This window comes from Scylla paramamosain, chromosome 4 (assembly GCF_035594125.1).
Source record: "Scylla paramamosain isolate STU-SP2022 chromosome 4, ASM3559412v1, whole genome shotgun sequence".
In the NCBI taxonomy this organism is placed as follows: domain Eukaryota; kingdom Metazoa; phylum Arthropoda; class Malacostraca; order Decapoda; family Portunidae; genus Scylla; species Scylla paramamosain.
In genome coordinates this window covers 21,943,191-21,958,858 of record NC_087154.1, presented here as the reverse complement: position 1 = coordinate 21,958,858, position 15,668 = coordinate 21,943,191, and the positions used below count along the sequence as shown (strand labels likewise).

General features: G+C 36.1%; 1 protein-coding gene across 3 annotated transcripts in view; it reads right to left on the bottom strand.

Moving 5' to 3' along the window:
• LOC135099858 (uncharacterized) overlaps positions 1-15,668 on the bottom strand; it is a 51,402-nt gene that overhangs the window by 16,710 nt on the left and 19,024 nt on the right. For 2 of the 3 annotated variants that reach the window (XM_064002470.1, XM_064002471.1), the window contains exons 4-5: positions 15,582-15,665; positions 2,932-3,109 (exon numbers count right to left, since the gene is read on the bottom strand). In XM_064002470.1, the coding sequence (XP_063858540.1) occupies positions 2,932-3,109; positions 15,582-15,665 (262 nt within the window). The remainder of the gene's footprint in view (positions 1-2,931; positions 3,110-15,581; positions 15,666-15,668) is intronic. The other variant, XR_010268402.1, reaches the window with a different exon arrangement.

Sequence of the window (15,668 nt, the reverse complement as noted above, 5' to 3'; positions counted from 1 at the left end):
TTTAGCAGTCATAAAAACTCTTAGTGAAGTGTTTGGAAAATACCTTAAGAAAGAAGACCAACACTGAATTAGCTATCACATTCAACAAAATATCCCTTAGAGAAAATCCCCTGGCTGTATGTACCCTTAATATATATATATATATATATATATATATATATATATATATATATATATATATATATATATATATATATATATATATATATATATACAGACGTACCTCGGTACTCGACCATAATCCGTTCTGAGGTGGTGGTCGAGCACCGATTTGTTCGAACACCGAAACCAATTTTCCCATAAGAAATAATGGAAAGTCTGGGAAAGAAATACTCGAACAAACTGCGTATGTCTTACTCCGCTGGCGGTCTGAGTCGAACTGACGCTTACCCGCTGGCCGAGAAGGGCCGAGGAGCGCGTTCGGGTCGACTCGGCTAGTCGAGTACCGAAAATCTGTTCGAGGTCCGATGCATTTTCTACTCGAATTTTTTGGTCGAGCACCGATTTGGTCGAGTATAGAGGCGGTCGAGTACCGAGGTACGACTGTATATATATATATATGTGGTGTCCCACGATTTAAGGTACATACTTTGCGATTTGATAGTTCAAGTAATTCTACATACTCCAGTGGCATTTAGTGATATTTTTTTTCTTATACAATCTACACAGTCAAAGCCTTACAGGAAATAGCACATGACAGATTTAATTTTTGTATATCAGTGAAGAAAATGTACAGGTAACACACCAATACAGTGGTTGTTAAGTGCTAATTTTTAAACATACAGAGCAACTCACTGCAACTGTCTGTCACCCCTTCAATACTCAGTTGATGTCTTGACATCTAATAGTGACAGGTCTCGTCAATCAGCTGAGTGGGAAAGTGCGTCTTTTTTGCTACAGTGAAGATGGCTTTCACACTCAGTATCAATGAGTATTCAGACATGATATTCATGTGATGATATTCATGACACGATATTCATTCTGTGATGGAATGCCTGGGCTGCAGCAACAGAATACATACACAGGTACCCAAACAGAAAACACCCAGATAGCAGTGTTCTACAGAATGTATCAGCATCTCTGTGAGAAAGATGTTTCTCTGGTACTTCTGCATCATTTGAATGTACTGGAGCACCTTAAGCTGGTATCGCCCAGATGACAAAATGAAGCCCTACCATCAGTACAAGAATACAAACACAAATACATAAAGAGGCAAAATTCATAAAACATAGCACAATTTGACATCTATTAGAAAGAATATCATATAATCTAAAGGAACATTTACAGGAGTGGCAGGAACACCAGGCAGTCACAATAAAGCTGGTGAGTTGCTACGTATGTTTAAAAAGTAGCACTTAACAACCAATGTACTGCTGTATTACCTGTATGTTTTCTTCATTGACACATACAAATATTCAATGTCATTTGCTGTTTCCTGTAAGGCTTTGATTGCGTAGATCACACACAAAAAAGGATCACTTAATGCTACAAGGTACCACTGGAGTAAGTAGCAAGCCGAGAAGGGAAGGAAGGAAGGATGCGGAGGTCCACCAAGGTCAGCAGTTCCCACAACTCATAACTTAGACGTTCATTTCTCACAAAAATAAAGCAAAACACAGCATATGTGTATAGAGTATTTTCGACTTAGAATTATTTGAACTATCAAATCCTGAAATATGTACCTTAACTCGCGGGACACACACACACACACACACACACACACACACACACACACACACACACATCCACCAAAGTAAACCAAATACCATAAAGGCAGTCTGACCAGGACAATTCATACAATATAACACAAACATATCATGCATGGTGCAGGTGGATGGTGATGAATTGAAAAGTCATGTCCTTGGATTAGCTTCTGGGGAGAGAGAGAGAGAGAGAGAGAGAGAGAGAGAGAGAGAGAGAGAGAGAGAGAGAGAGAGAGAGAGAGAGAGAGAGAGAGAGAGAGAGAGAGAGAGAGGCTACAAGATGATGTCCTGCCTTTTGTATTCTGAGTTTGTGACAAATTACATTATATCCACCTTTCTCTTAGTAATTGGACTGTCATCAGATATCTGTAGGTGTTGAAGTTATATTTTTTTAATTCTATGAAATACTTAAATTTAAATGCCTAAGAGAGAGAGAGAGAGAGATATGAGAAGTATGGTGGTGGGTAAGATGACAGGAAGTGGGATGTGGAGAGGGACGGGAAGAAAGCTGGCCTAAGATTCTTGTCAGACGCAGCTCTACCAATGACAGCCGCCATGAAAAAAGGATGGTAACTGATGATGCTTGTCTGAAATATAGGTAGGAAAGGTGGTTCATCAAGTCTGAAGCCATCAGTACATAAATCTCTGATAAACTCACATCATTATGATATGATCTTCAGGTAAGCCATTAGGGCATTACACTTCCTAATGAAAGCAGTTTCAAATTCTATCACCCATGAGTTTACAAACTTTGATACTACTTTTTATTGATTTGCCAAGGTTTATTATAAAAGCACAGGTGATATGATGCTAGACCACTTGAATTCACTGAACAGGTATGTTTGGCTACTTTGATGGCTATAATTTGTTAATCTTAATGTAAAATCTGGAAACTTAGCACTAATAAGTTACTGCTGCATACTCACAAATTGTTATTTCCAGTGGTTATTACAACAGTTTACTTTGTTCTCATCATTAAAACAATAGTCAAATTTCACAAATCCTGAGAGGCAACTATCAATTTAGGTAATAATGGCACAAATAAAAGTAGCAAGGTAAAAATAGTACAAATGGAAAAATAAGAAAAATATAGTTTAATGAATTTAATCTAGGTAATTGAGACTTAAAATACTAAAATTTTTATGAACCTATATGAATCCTTTGCATAATACAATCACCTAACATGGTAAAATGGAAAAAGAATCCTTAAATGGTCAAGCTATTATACCTCCTCTTTCCATGGAACGGTGATCAGTTGGTAGTAAAACAGTAGCTCATGGAACTGTTTTAAGTCAACCACCATTTTTGAACATCCAGGACTTGAGAACATGGTGACTATTATCATCCTGTTGCTTGGCAGTGTGTCTTCACTAAAACTTTCTAGGATTTGAGTCAAATGCTTCATGCTGAAAAGTTAAACTTGTATTTAAAACTGTGCTGATACTTCACTATAGTGTAAAACAATAATACATCAGTCATTCTCTCTCTCTATATTTGTATTCTCAAGTATTACTCAAAAACTCATCTTTGTCCCTGTTAAATGAAAATCCATCTTTTGTCTCTAAGTCTTTTCTGGGAGAGAAGAGATTCTCACAAAACACCCTTGCACAAAGATCTCTCTATATTAGAATCCTTTGATCTGACAATAAGGTTCTCAGACTGCTTTAAATTTAGGCATTCAAAACTGCTCTCCATTTAATCCTATCATATTATGCAATCATTCTTCCTTGCTCTGCAAATATCTGTCTTGTACATAATATTTCCTCCATCCATTCATTCGTTCATAGTTTTTCTCTTAGTCTTGCATCCAATTCAATTATTCTCTTCAGCAAATACTTTTCATCCATCCTCTTCAAATACTTAAGCCATAGGATACTCAGTCTATTCAATTTGTTAATGCTCTTAAACACAAGTTCTCCACACTTGCTTCTCAATCTATCAATACATGCTACTCCATGCATTCCTTTGACATTTCATTCCATTCAATCACTTCTTCTCTCCTGCTATTATTATTCAATATTTCAGTTCCACACACTATACCCTCAAACAAGAATCCTTTATTCATTAATTACAAATAATAATCTAAAACTTCACACTGTTCTTTCCTCCTCGCACATTTCTTGTTTCATACAGTTACATTTTAGGTTGGGATCAATTCATTTACAGCAACATGTAAATAAATACTTGAAACAACAGTTTATTTTCTCAGGTAACTAATCAAAAATAATTATAATGGGTACTCCCCTCATAAACTTCATTACTATTAATTTCCTGCATACATCATTCAAAACCTCTTTACCCTGTCTCAATTCTTCCTGTGAATTATGCATTAGTGCAGTGTCATATGCAAACAGAGTTTTCACTCTCTTAAGGGAGTACACAACACCTTATGGGTTAAAATACAGCATTTTACAAAACTGGGCTTAAAATGTTCCTACATTATCTAGAAATAATACCAGAACAATATTTTCCCTGAAGTGAATGATTTAAATGTCTGGTGTGGGTTTAAAGGGTTTTAAAGGTCCTATCCTAGTGGAGAGGGCATGACAAGTTGGGACCTATTTTGCACAGAACAAAGGCAAATTTTCACTGAAATCTCATCTCACCAGGCTGTGCAAGAGACAGTATCAGTGAGTGGGAAATGTGAGTCAATCACCCACCAAACTTCAGAGAGAGGATGTCTTTGAGCTGCTTTATTTTATACTGATTCTAACTTTTGATACCCTGTTTATTACATTCCCCTTGTGTTTTCCTTCATTGTTTTCATAAAGGGTGACAAAAAAAAGAGAATAGTGTTTAAAAATCAAGAAACAACATCTGAGAGCTGAAGAAAAAACCCCTCCATATATTCATGCCATGATGCTCCACTCCTCTTCCTCACCTTTATGACAATCATAACAAGGATTCTTCCATGCATCACTTCAACACTTAAAGCCACCTCATCACCCTCTACCACCACTTCATCCACAACATCCATAGTAAGAAATCTGAATTTCAGTGCTAAAACTGACCATATCTATGCTGTACTGTGTCAGGATGTTGTGACAAAGATATAGCATGTGTATGATAAGAAGATACCCACTATTGGCTAAAATAAATCCCTTTCCAATGACTCAGAGGCTTTAAGAACTCTCAGCAGTAAAATTTGATATAAACAAACTGGTAAAGTTGCAAATACAGTGGAACCTTGGATACTGAACGCCGCCCTTTTTCAAACAAATCAGTTTTCAAAAAAAATTTTGAACTCATTACTGCTTTGGTTGTGATACCATAATTCAGTTTTAGAACAAAGTTACTTGATTTTGAATATTAAAAGACATAGCAAAAGCTACCATTTATTACTAACTTATAGTTTCTATAAATATCTACTTCATTTTCACATATTTGGAGGAGAAGCAGAGTGTAAGACAGTAATTCAATCTTTGAAATAAGGTAAATGATCCCATTAAAAAGCACCGATGTAAACAAACAGTTTTCAGTGCTAAGGAGTTATCCCAAGCTACCTGTGGCTCTCTCGATGAACCTAACACCATCATTACTGCACAACTGCATTTTTTCTGTAGCTTTTCTCAGCAGCAAGATGTCTGTTATGATCACCTTCATTTTAGCAGTAAGTGAGTTACTACTCTCTGTATCCCTTTGTAAGGCTTCCCTCACTAGATCACTCTAAAAAGTAACTCTCCTGATGACTTCTGTGACCCCACACCACAGTATATATATTATCAAGAAAGAAGAAGAAAAGAAGACAATAAGGAATAAGAGAAGATAGAATAAGTAAGAAGAAAGAAATGGAGAAGATGAATGAAGTAGGGAGAAATGGAGAAGATGAATGAAGTAGGGAGAATAACAAGCAGTCATACTACCCAGGAAAGGGAAAGTAATTAGCACTTGATATCGAGGGAGCTGAGAAAACACAAACATGGACACAAGACCCATGCAGTTCACAACAGGAGGACAGCCATAAAAACCTGGGAAGGCAGCCTGGGTCAAAGAGAGATTAATGGTAATGATAGTAGGGACAAGACAGAGAAAGGATTTGAAAAGGAAAGTAGGTCAGGAGGCGTGAGGCCAGGAGGCGTGAGGACTCAGCCAGGAGGCAAGAGGCACCAGGAGGAGGTCACCCCTATAGAAAAAAAAAACTCACACCCACTTATGCTCCGCCTCCAAACTACCCTCTGATAGGCATCTGTATCAAGTACCATGCCTGTGGGCAGATAACATGCACAAATGAGCAATGTGAATGGTAGTTATGTAAAAATGTTATGAAAATAAAGGTAAATTTCTGAGGGAAATAGCCAGTCCCAAACGATTGTATATTAGAGCATGTAACAATGGAATAATTCAGTAGCAGAGAGTAGCAGACACAGAAGCAGAGAGGGCCTGACTAGAGAGGAGTCGAGAAGGACAGAATAACTTAAAGTAAGTGGAGCTTGAAAGCATAATGCAGTCTATAAATCAATTATCTTATTAAAGGAGGAGTAGGATGTTTAATTGACGTTTTATGTTTGGTATGATAGTTTGTATGGTGTACAAAGATTTACTCAGTTATGGAATGTTTATAGTAATTGATGTGATGCTGATATAATGTGTGTTTTTCTAACTGAACATTAATGGTGCCAATTAAATGTTTGTTGTGTTTCTGCATTTGATGTTGTCTTTTGCACTATAATTGCATTGACCAATGAATAAGCTGGAGATATAAAGTGACACCTAATAACTTTGAATGAATTGAAGATGAATGCGAGGGAGAAATTTTGAATTGTAAGAAATGTAAATAATTAGTACTTATTAATTAAAATATGAAAATGTTTGTGAGTTTTCCAGTAGCCTTTTATATACCAAATTCCTTACAACATCTCGGACCACAACATTGGTGGCAGCAGTGGGATAAATGTTGCAATGTTGCAAGAATTTACAGGATTGCTGTAAGATTAAATAATAGTGATATGAAGATGGAAACGGTCACTTGTTTAAGTATTCATTGAGCAGTTAGTGTCTCAATTTTTAAAGTGTCTAGATTAATATAGAATACACTCATTATGTTTATTCGATCTGAATCTGGGTTGCATGCAGGTGTTGTTTTCACAATGATGTAGACTTTATTTAATTTTTCGTATCGTGCATAATCTTGAGTTCCTGCTCTGATTGAAAATTTCTTGAAATATTTTGAGAGTGGAGCAGTGAAAATAAGGAGTTATGTGATTACCAAATCACTTCTTTCATCCAAGGAATGTCAAACATAAATAGAGAAGATGGAAATACACCGAGAATATAGGAATGTATAACATGGTAGGAGTTTTTTAAGGTTTAGCAATTAATAAGGCATATTCCTACTAAAATTTATGAGTGATTGATGAGAAAATGTTAAATCATTGGATAATTGTATATTAAATAATGAGAGGTTCAATGATCATCACTAAATAGGTGATTATAAAGAGAAGAATTATTGATAGTTACGTGTTATGGATCAGGAATACTGTTGTTCTGACTAGCTGTGCAAAAACTATTTAGAGTGATAACATTATGTTTTATGTTGATTTGAGGCAAAGTAGTTGAGTCAAGTTATCTAAGGAAAGTCTTATGAAGTCATATTGGTATTAGTGAGGTGTTGCCATCATGATTGAGATAGGGAGGAAAATTATTGGAAAATACTTATAACTTATGGTAATTAATTTATGTAAAAAAATGTGAGATAGAATAGAAAAGTAGCATATAACTCGCATAGTCATGGGTCTGAGGAAGAAGTTAGAGAGGGAAGGAAGTAATATGATCTTACTATGTAAATGATCACCAAAAGAGAGAGACTGAGCCACAGCAGGGAACACTGAGTCTTCTTATAATGAGTTGGTACTCTTGTATAGATGACAGGATAGGAAAGATAAGGATAGAATTTTGTTAGATCTGAGGAACCTTATTTGTCAGAAAAAAAATTAATTGTCAGCCACATGAAAGGGAAAATTAAGTCAGCTATGTGAAAAGGAACCTGAATAAGCAGTAATTATTGGTAAAGAGATAACTGTGCTAAAGGAAAAGGATTAATTAACAGAAATAACTATTCTAATAAAGGTAACCATAGGAATCAAGAAGAGCACGATCATGATTAAACAAGATTAAACAAATATAGAGCATACAGAAGTTATGAATAGATGGAAGAGATGCAAGAAATGTAGTGGATATAAACTGTGAATATAATGTCATGGATCTTAATAATAACAAGTTCATTGAGTTGGAAGTGAAATATTGTTGATAATTTATTTTGTATAGTATAACGAATACTGATAAATATGTTGATGCAATTTACATTATAATGACACTTTTAAGAAATGGGCTTTCAACATAATGAGCTGATAAAAATAAAAAAAAACTTGGGTTAGTATTAAAGAATATCAGTATTGTTGTTATTGAATCTAATACTCATATATGACAGGTAACCAATGAAGTTATGTGCATTCAGACATTAGAAATAGTGCATTTAGAATTACAATAATGAGAGTAAAATTTAATATCATTGCCAAGGATATAATGTTAACAATTGGTATGTGAAATTGTAACTTGTTCAGCTACTCAAATTGGTAAATTGTGTAATAATTGTGTGTTGATACCCAAATAAGGATTAGTGATGGGAGAACAGCTTGATGGTCTGTTTATATATAGCAAGAACACCAATTCTGAGACAATGAATAAATGAGAATAATGAATAAAAGATGTTAATGTGATGATGTTTTATAAAATATGGCTCTTGTGAACAATTGAAGATCTTACATGTTAGGTAGAAAGTTGAAATAAGGCTTAATTAGAATGGTGCACTATTGAGAAGGTTATTGCCTTCTTGTTACTGATGATAATTTCAAATGAGGAGAGCCTGTGTGTAAGTACCCAGCTTAAAATTTTTGTAGTGGCTGCTGATTATATCTAAGACCAGTTATCGCAGCAGAAAATTATCAGGTGAAAATTAATATTGCTGGCTGATGCTGACATGAATTAAATCCCAGGCAAAGAATGTATAATGGTGTATTATAATGTAGAAGACTAGTAAGATTTATAATAAAAAAATATTGATAATTTGAGTTTTGAGGGAAAATAGATATGAGGTATCCCATAGGAAAATATGTATTACAGAAAATATAGAAAATTGATGAATGAAAAGATAAGAATCTTGGCTTCTTAAATTGGTTATTAAAATGAAATTATGCATGGTTATTGAAATTGAGGAAATTATGAGATGAAGGTATATAATGTGAGTTACTGAAGACATGATGAATTATTATGACATTTAAAGGTTCAGCAAGCATAAAAAAATATATATAGTGGAAATTATATGTATGATGAGTATTATGGTGATTAAAGTTGAAATTAAGTAAGCACAAATTAACAATATAGGTGATAGAGGGCAGTGAGGTGAAGTAAATGACTGTGAGTTATATAGTTTGATAAACAGACATGTCTGATGTAATTAATCCTTATGTTTACTGATGTAATTAATCCTTATGTTTACTAAGTCTTGCACTTAGCTAACTTGTGCACTTTGAGCCAACCTACAGGCATAGTTGTGTATAAGTTACTTTAACTAAGTGTCAAGTTGTTTTTCTGGCCAAAAATTATAAGGTTTAAGAGATGTTGCGTAAATTCCTGTATGGGGATTCGTTGATTTAAAAAGATGGGGGACGCCCTAGAAACTTTGTTTCAACAGTGCCCGGTATGGAAATGTTAGTTATTCACAAGAATATTAGTGGGCCCACTAAAAACATCGTGTGGGAAAATAAATAAGAATATATATTCATTTGGATTAATCTTTACAGATGTGCTTACTCAAGTTGTTAAAAGATAGCTAAGAAAAATTTCGTGAAAAATAAGAATATGATTAATGTTTTGTGTATATGTGTGCAAATATATGAAGATAAATATATGAGAAACATACCGTAAGTTACTAAACATGCTGGTATAGCTATGTGTAATTGTGAAATTATAATATTGAAGTGGCAGATATGAAATATGAGGAAATGAGATAAAAGAAGTATCTTAGAACCACTCCACATCATCATTAAGCTGATTTGGTAAATGAGAATCCCACACAGTAAATATTACAGAAAGTTATATTGTCAGATAATGTTATGCTCCCTGTATGCACCATCATGTGTAGTGCTGTAGCATACATATGATAATTGCTTTCAAGTCCATAGTTAATCCCTTTTATGATAATAAGGGATAAATGTCCTGAAACATCCCTCTTGAAAGAGTTCAACTCACAGGAAGGAGGAAATACAGATGCAGGGTGTCCCATAGTTTACCAGAGAAAGTGATGAGTGACTGAGAATACTGGTTAACTCTTGCATTAGAGAGGTAGATAAAAAAAGGGATGAGAGACTTGTGCAGCAAGATCAGAGAAGGAAGGCATGCCATTAGCAAGATCAGAAGAGCAGTTAGTGTGAAAATAAAAGTAGATAACAAGATATGCAACATTGTAGCAATGAGAAAGAGGCTGAAGACAGTCAGTTAGAGGAAAGGAGTTAATAAGATGAAAAGCTTTTGATTCCAACTAGTTTAAAATAGTAGTATGAAAGGAATCCCCCCCCCTCCCCAATACATGTGAAGCATACTCCAAACATGGACAGATAAGGCTCCTGTACAAAGTTAGTAGCTGAAGGGGTGAGAAAAACTGGCAAAGACAACTCAGAATGCCTAACTTCACAGAAGCTGTTTTAACAAAAAATGAGATGTGAAGTTTCCAGTTTAGATTATAAGTAAAGAACAGACCAAGGAGGTTCTGCAAAGAGGAGGAGTTGAGTGTCACTGAAGAAGACGGGATATTTATCTGGAAGGTTGTCTCAAGCTGATAGATGGAGGATTTGAGTTTTTCAGGCACTGAACATTACTAAGTTTGCTCTGCCCCAATCAGAAATTTTAGAGAGACCAGAAATCAGGCATTCTGTGGCTTCTCTGCATGAACTCCTTACTTCCTGAAGAGTTGCACATCTATGAAAAGACATGGAAAAGTGCAGGGTGGTATTATCAGTGTAAGAGTGGACAGGACAAAAAGTTTAGTTTAGAAGATCATTGATGAATAGGAAAAGAGTGGGTGACAGGATAGAACCCTGAGGAACACCACTGTTAACAGAATTAGAAGAATAGTGGCCCATCTACCACAGCAGCAATAAAATGGTCAGAAAGAAAACTTGAGATGAAATTACAGAGAGAAGGATAGAAGCCATAGGAGGGTACTCAGGAAATCAAAGCTTTGTGACCAGGCTCTATCAAAAGTATTTGATATGTCTAAGGCAGGGGTTCCCAACCTGGGATAGATGTACCCCCAAGTGGTACATTTGCACTTTTCAGGGGGTACACAGGGTCTCAGAGAATGACCACTGCTGTGGTGTTGTAATCTGCAGTCAGATTGCACAATGTCGTGTTTTTTTTTCCAATTTACTCATTTTAGTAAGCAAAACTTCATCTAAATTATATCAAGAGTAGGGTGAATACCATTTGGTTTTCACTATTATGGAACCAAACGTGGCTGCAATCTGTACTGGGCTTGAAAGGATCAGACACAGGATGTAATGATCATTACAGATAATTATAAGAAAGATATGTATGTGATGGATTAAGATATTTTTTAAATTACTTGAGTTTAGTTTATTGATGTTGTCACCTTTAAGATTCCTATGCAGTCTACACATACAAATTTCATGATAAAATAAAATCAAAATATTACAATTCCATCTTTTTTATTAATTTATTTGTGGGTACATATGAACCTATAAAAATGTCCAAGGGGTACAGAGGAACAAAAAGGTTGGGAACCCCCTGGTCTAAGGCAACAGTATAAGTTTCACCAAAATCCCTAAAAGAAGATGACCAAGACTCGGTAAGGAAAGCCAGAAGATCACCAGTAGAGCGACCTCGACAGAAGCCATACTGACAATCAAAAGGAAGGTTGTGAGGTGATAGATGTTTAAGAATCTTCCTGTTGAGGATAGATTCAACAACCTGAGAGAAGCAGGAAATTAAAGCAATAGGAAAGGAAGGTAGTTTGAGGGATAAGAGCAGTTCCCTTTTTTAGGAAGAGGCTGAATGTAGGCAAACTTCCTGCAGGAAGTAAATGTAGATGTTGATAAACAGAGTTGGAAGACTCTGACTAGACAAGATGCAAGCATGGAAGCACAGTTTCAGAAAATGATAGGAGAGACCCCATCAGGTTCATAAGCTTTCCAAGGGTTAAGGCCAGAGAGAGCACAGAAAATATCACTGCGAAGGATCTTAACAAGTAGCATGAAGTAGTCAGAGGAGAGGGACGAACAAGCCCTGAATCATCCAAGGTGGAGTTTTTAGAAAAAGTTTGAGGAAGAGTTCAGCTTTAGAGATAGATGAGATGGCAAATGGTGCCATCAGGTTGAAATAAAGGCAGGAAAAATTAAGAAGTAAAGTTATTGGAAGTGTTTTTGGCTAGGTGCCAAAAGTCACAAGGGGAGTTAGATCTTGAAAGATTTTGACACTCTATTAATGAAGGAGTTTTTGGCTAGTTGAAGAACAGACTTGGCATGGTTATGAGCAGAAATATAAAGTGCATGAGATTCAGGTGATGGAAGAGTCAAGTACCTTTTGTGTGCCACCTCACTATCATGTATATCACAAGAACAGGCTGTGTTAAACCAAGGTTTGAAAGGTTTAAGGCGTGAGAGAGTGAGGAACGTACACTCCATGCCAGACAGTGTCATGCACTCAGCACAGAGATGGGTCTCTGACACAGAAGCAGTAGTCATTCCATGGAAAATCAGCATAATACCTCCTCAGGTCCCCTCAATTAGCAGAGGCACCCCTGCTTTGTGGGATCTTAAGGAGGAATTTGAGAAAAAGGACAAGATACAGATATGACATTGTGATCAGAGGAGCCCAACAGAGAAGATAGAGTGACAGCATAAGCAGAAAGATTAGAGGTAAGGAAAAGGTCAAGAGTGTTGAGCATATCTCCAGGACAGTTAGGAATACAAGTAAGGTGTTGCACCAATTGCTCTAGGTAGTGAAGGATAGCAGTTAAAGGCTAGTTCACCAGAATGGTCAGTGAAGGGAGAGGAAAGCCAAAGCTGGTGGTGAACACTGAAATCTCCAAGAATAGAGATCTCTGCAAAAGAGAAGAGAGTCAGGATGTGCTCCACTTTGGAATTTAAGTAGTCAAAGAATTTCTTATAGTCAGAGGAGTTAGGTGAGAGGTATACAGCACAGATAAATATAGTTTGAATGACTCTTTAGTCGTAGCCAGATGGCAAAAAATTTACAAGATTCAAGAGTGTGGGCACGAGAGCAAGTTAAGTCATTGCACACACAGACGCAATATCCAGCTTCGGACTAAAAAATGAGGATAGAAAAAGTAGGAGGGAACTAAGAAGGGGCTACCATCAGTTCCCTCAGACACCTGTGTTTCAGCAAGAAAAAGAAGATGACGTTTAGTAAAGGAAAGGTGGTGTTCTGCAGACTGAAAATTAGATCTGTTGTAACCCAAGAACCAAGAAGAAATTAAACACACAAGAAGAAAGAATGAAGAAATGTAGGAAGTAAGAAAGTAGAAAGAATAAATGAGGGAAGATGATAAACACGAAGCAGATACCAAGATTACAAGAAGCTATCACTACCCTGATAGATAAGAGACAAGACATGACCACCAAGGAAAACAACAAGATTTGGTGAATCATCACTAGACTAATAGAGCTGGAGAATAGCAGCAGATTACAAAAGATACCCAAGTGGCTATCACTAAATTAGTACACAAGGGAAGCAGAGGTCACCAGCAGTAAGTGACGTGAGGAAGACAGACAGACAGCCAGCACACCATAGGAAACTCTACCTCCTTGTTCCTGATTAGAGGAAGATGCGATCACCAAAAGTACTTGAGAATGAACCTTATTGAAAGTTAAACAAAAATTAATTGTATGATCGAAGTATGGGAAGATAAATGTAGTTGCTTGAAAATTAACCTTATTGAAAGTACATATAGGAAAATTAACCGTATGATGGAAATATGGAAAAATAAATATGGTTACTCAAAAATTAACCTTATTGTAAGTTATGAGAAAATAAACCGTATGATTGAAGTATTGTAAAAATTAATCTTATAGCAATAGAAGCTTTGTTGGGGCAAAAGATCACTCTAACATCACGTGTATTACAAAGTGGGAATAGACAGGAGACGGAGACAAGCTAGACAGAGATGTGAGATCAAAGGGGGTCAAGATGGGCAAGCCGCCTGTCACAATACCAGTAAGTAGATCCAGACAGTTGTAATGCAGTCAAAGTAAAATGATAGTGTTATATATTTGGATGTGTAGTATGTGCTTCCTTATCGAACATTAGTTGCGGGGTCTGTGTAGTATGTGTTTTATCATTGAGTGTTAATTGGCTGATATGATCAGAATTGGAACTGCAATGTGAAGTGTTCCAAGATATTTGATAAAATTTCCATGAAGAGAGATAAATCCATTTTCATAGTTTTCATTGCTGTCAGAAGTTGTATATAATTGTCGGAGTGTAAATATACATAAATAACACAAATTAGGTAAAATTTACAAAAACTTAATTAAGTTCCCTTAAACTCACAAAAGCCAGTCTTAGAGATCAGGGGCACAACAAGATCATGCAACACAGAGACACAACAGATCTAAGGCTACAAATGTTGCAGAAGTTAATGAAGAAAACACTGAGGGGGCTGTCAAGACAATTAGGGTTTATACCAGAAGAGCAGTTCAACCTGGGAACATTTGTGGTCCCCTCCCCAAACAGGGACTCCAAAGCTGGTTGGTGGAGGAGTCATGATGATAATTTTGAATTTTGAGTAAAGGGTATGTGCATAATTAGATGCATGTAGTTTTGTGTGAAGGAAGAGAGATGTCTTTAGAGGGCAGGCTGTAACTGCCCCCTTGTGTTGCAAGACACAAAGAGAAATGTTCAGCGAGGTCACAGCTTGGTTATTGATATGTTCACAGCACCCCCTTATCCAGTGCTTCAGACATCACTGGGAGTAATTATTATTTCAGAAGGTGCCTGTTGCCTCTTCCTGTGATTTGTTGAAGTAAAATTAGAAAAAGATGGCATAAATTCAGGAAATTATTGCTTGTACTGACACTTAAGACTTCTAAGGAGCATTTATATAAACCCTGTGTGAAGCATGTCATGCAAGAACTGAACAATGAAGATGGACTATCTCCATATAATAGAGAGGAATGAGGAAAGAATGAGTAGAAAGATGTGCAAAGCATCATTGAACAAACTCTTGGTATCACAGATAAACTGAGGGGAGTTGAGTAAATGAAAACTGAAAAGGAGTAAACTAATAAGATTTGGGAATGCAGAGGACATTTGAGAGTAACAGTGTGAGAGTTGGAGACAGGAGCAAAGCTTTTGAAGATGGACCTAAAAAAAAAAAGCTGGAAATAGGTAGCAGACCTTGTGAAGAATGTGGTCAGCCACAATCAAATGATCACGGCCAACACATGCAATCATGTAGGGCCAAACGATGATAATGACAAGTGAATGATCCCAATGGAGAGAGTAAAATGTCAGTTAAAGAAACTGAAGATGCATCACTCTGAAAGAGAATAATGAATCAACAAAGAATAGGGAAACAAAATGTGACACCATACTGAAGAGCACTCCATAGGAATTTTTCAGATTAGATAAAAATTATGTGTAAAGGTTATTCCAAGATGTTTTGAAGGATATGACTAATTAGTTTGGTAATTTCATGCAAATGATAAAGCAGGTATTCAGCTATTATGAAAAAAATGGTAAGGATACTAAAGTATTTGAGCCATGTTTAGCAGCTCATTTTATAAATATCTGTTCATCAATTTATCATTTTCCCAAAATGCACATTACATTAACAATACATACCTTTCGTATGTTTCCCACAAGAAGGGGAAGATGATTAAGTGAGCTGTTGGTGTCATAGCTGGTGTCAAGGTATTCACACACTTTCTG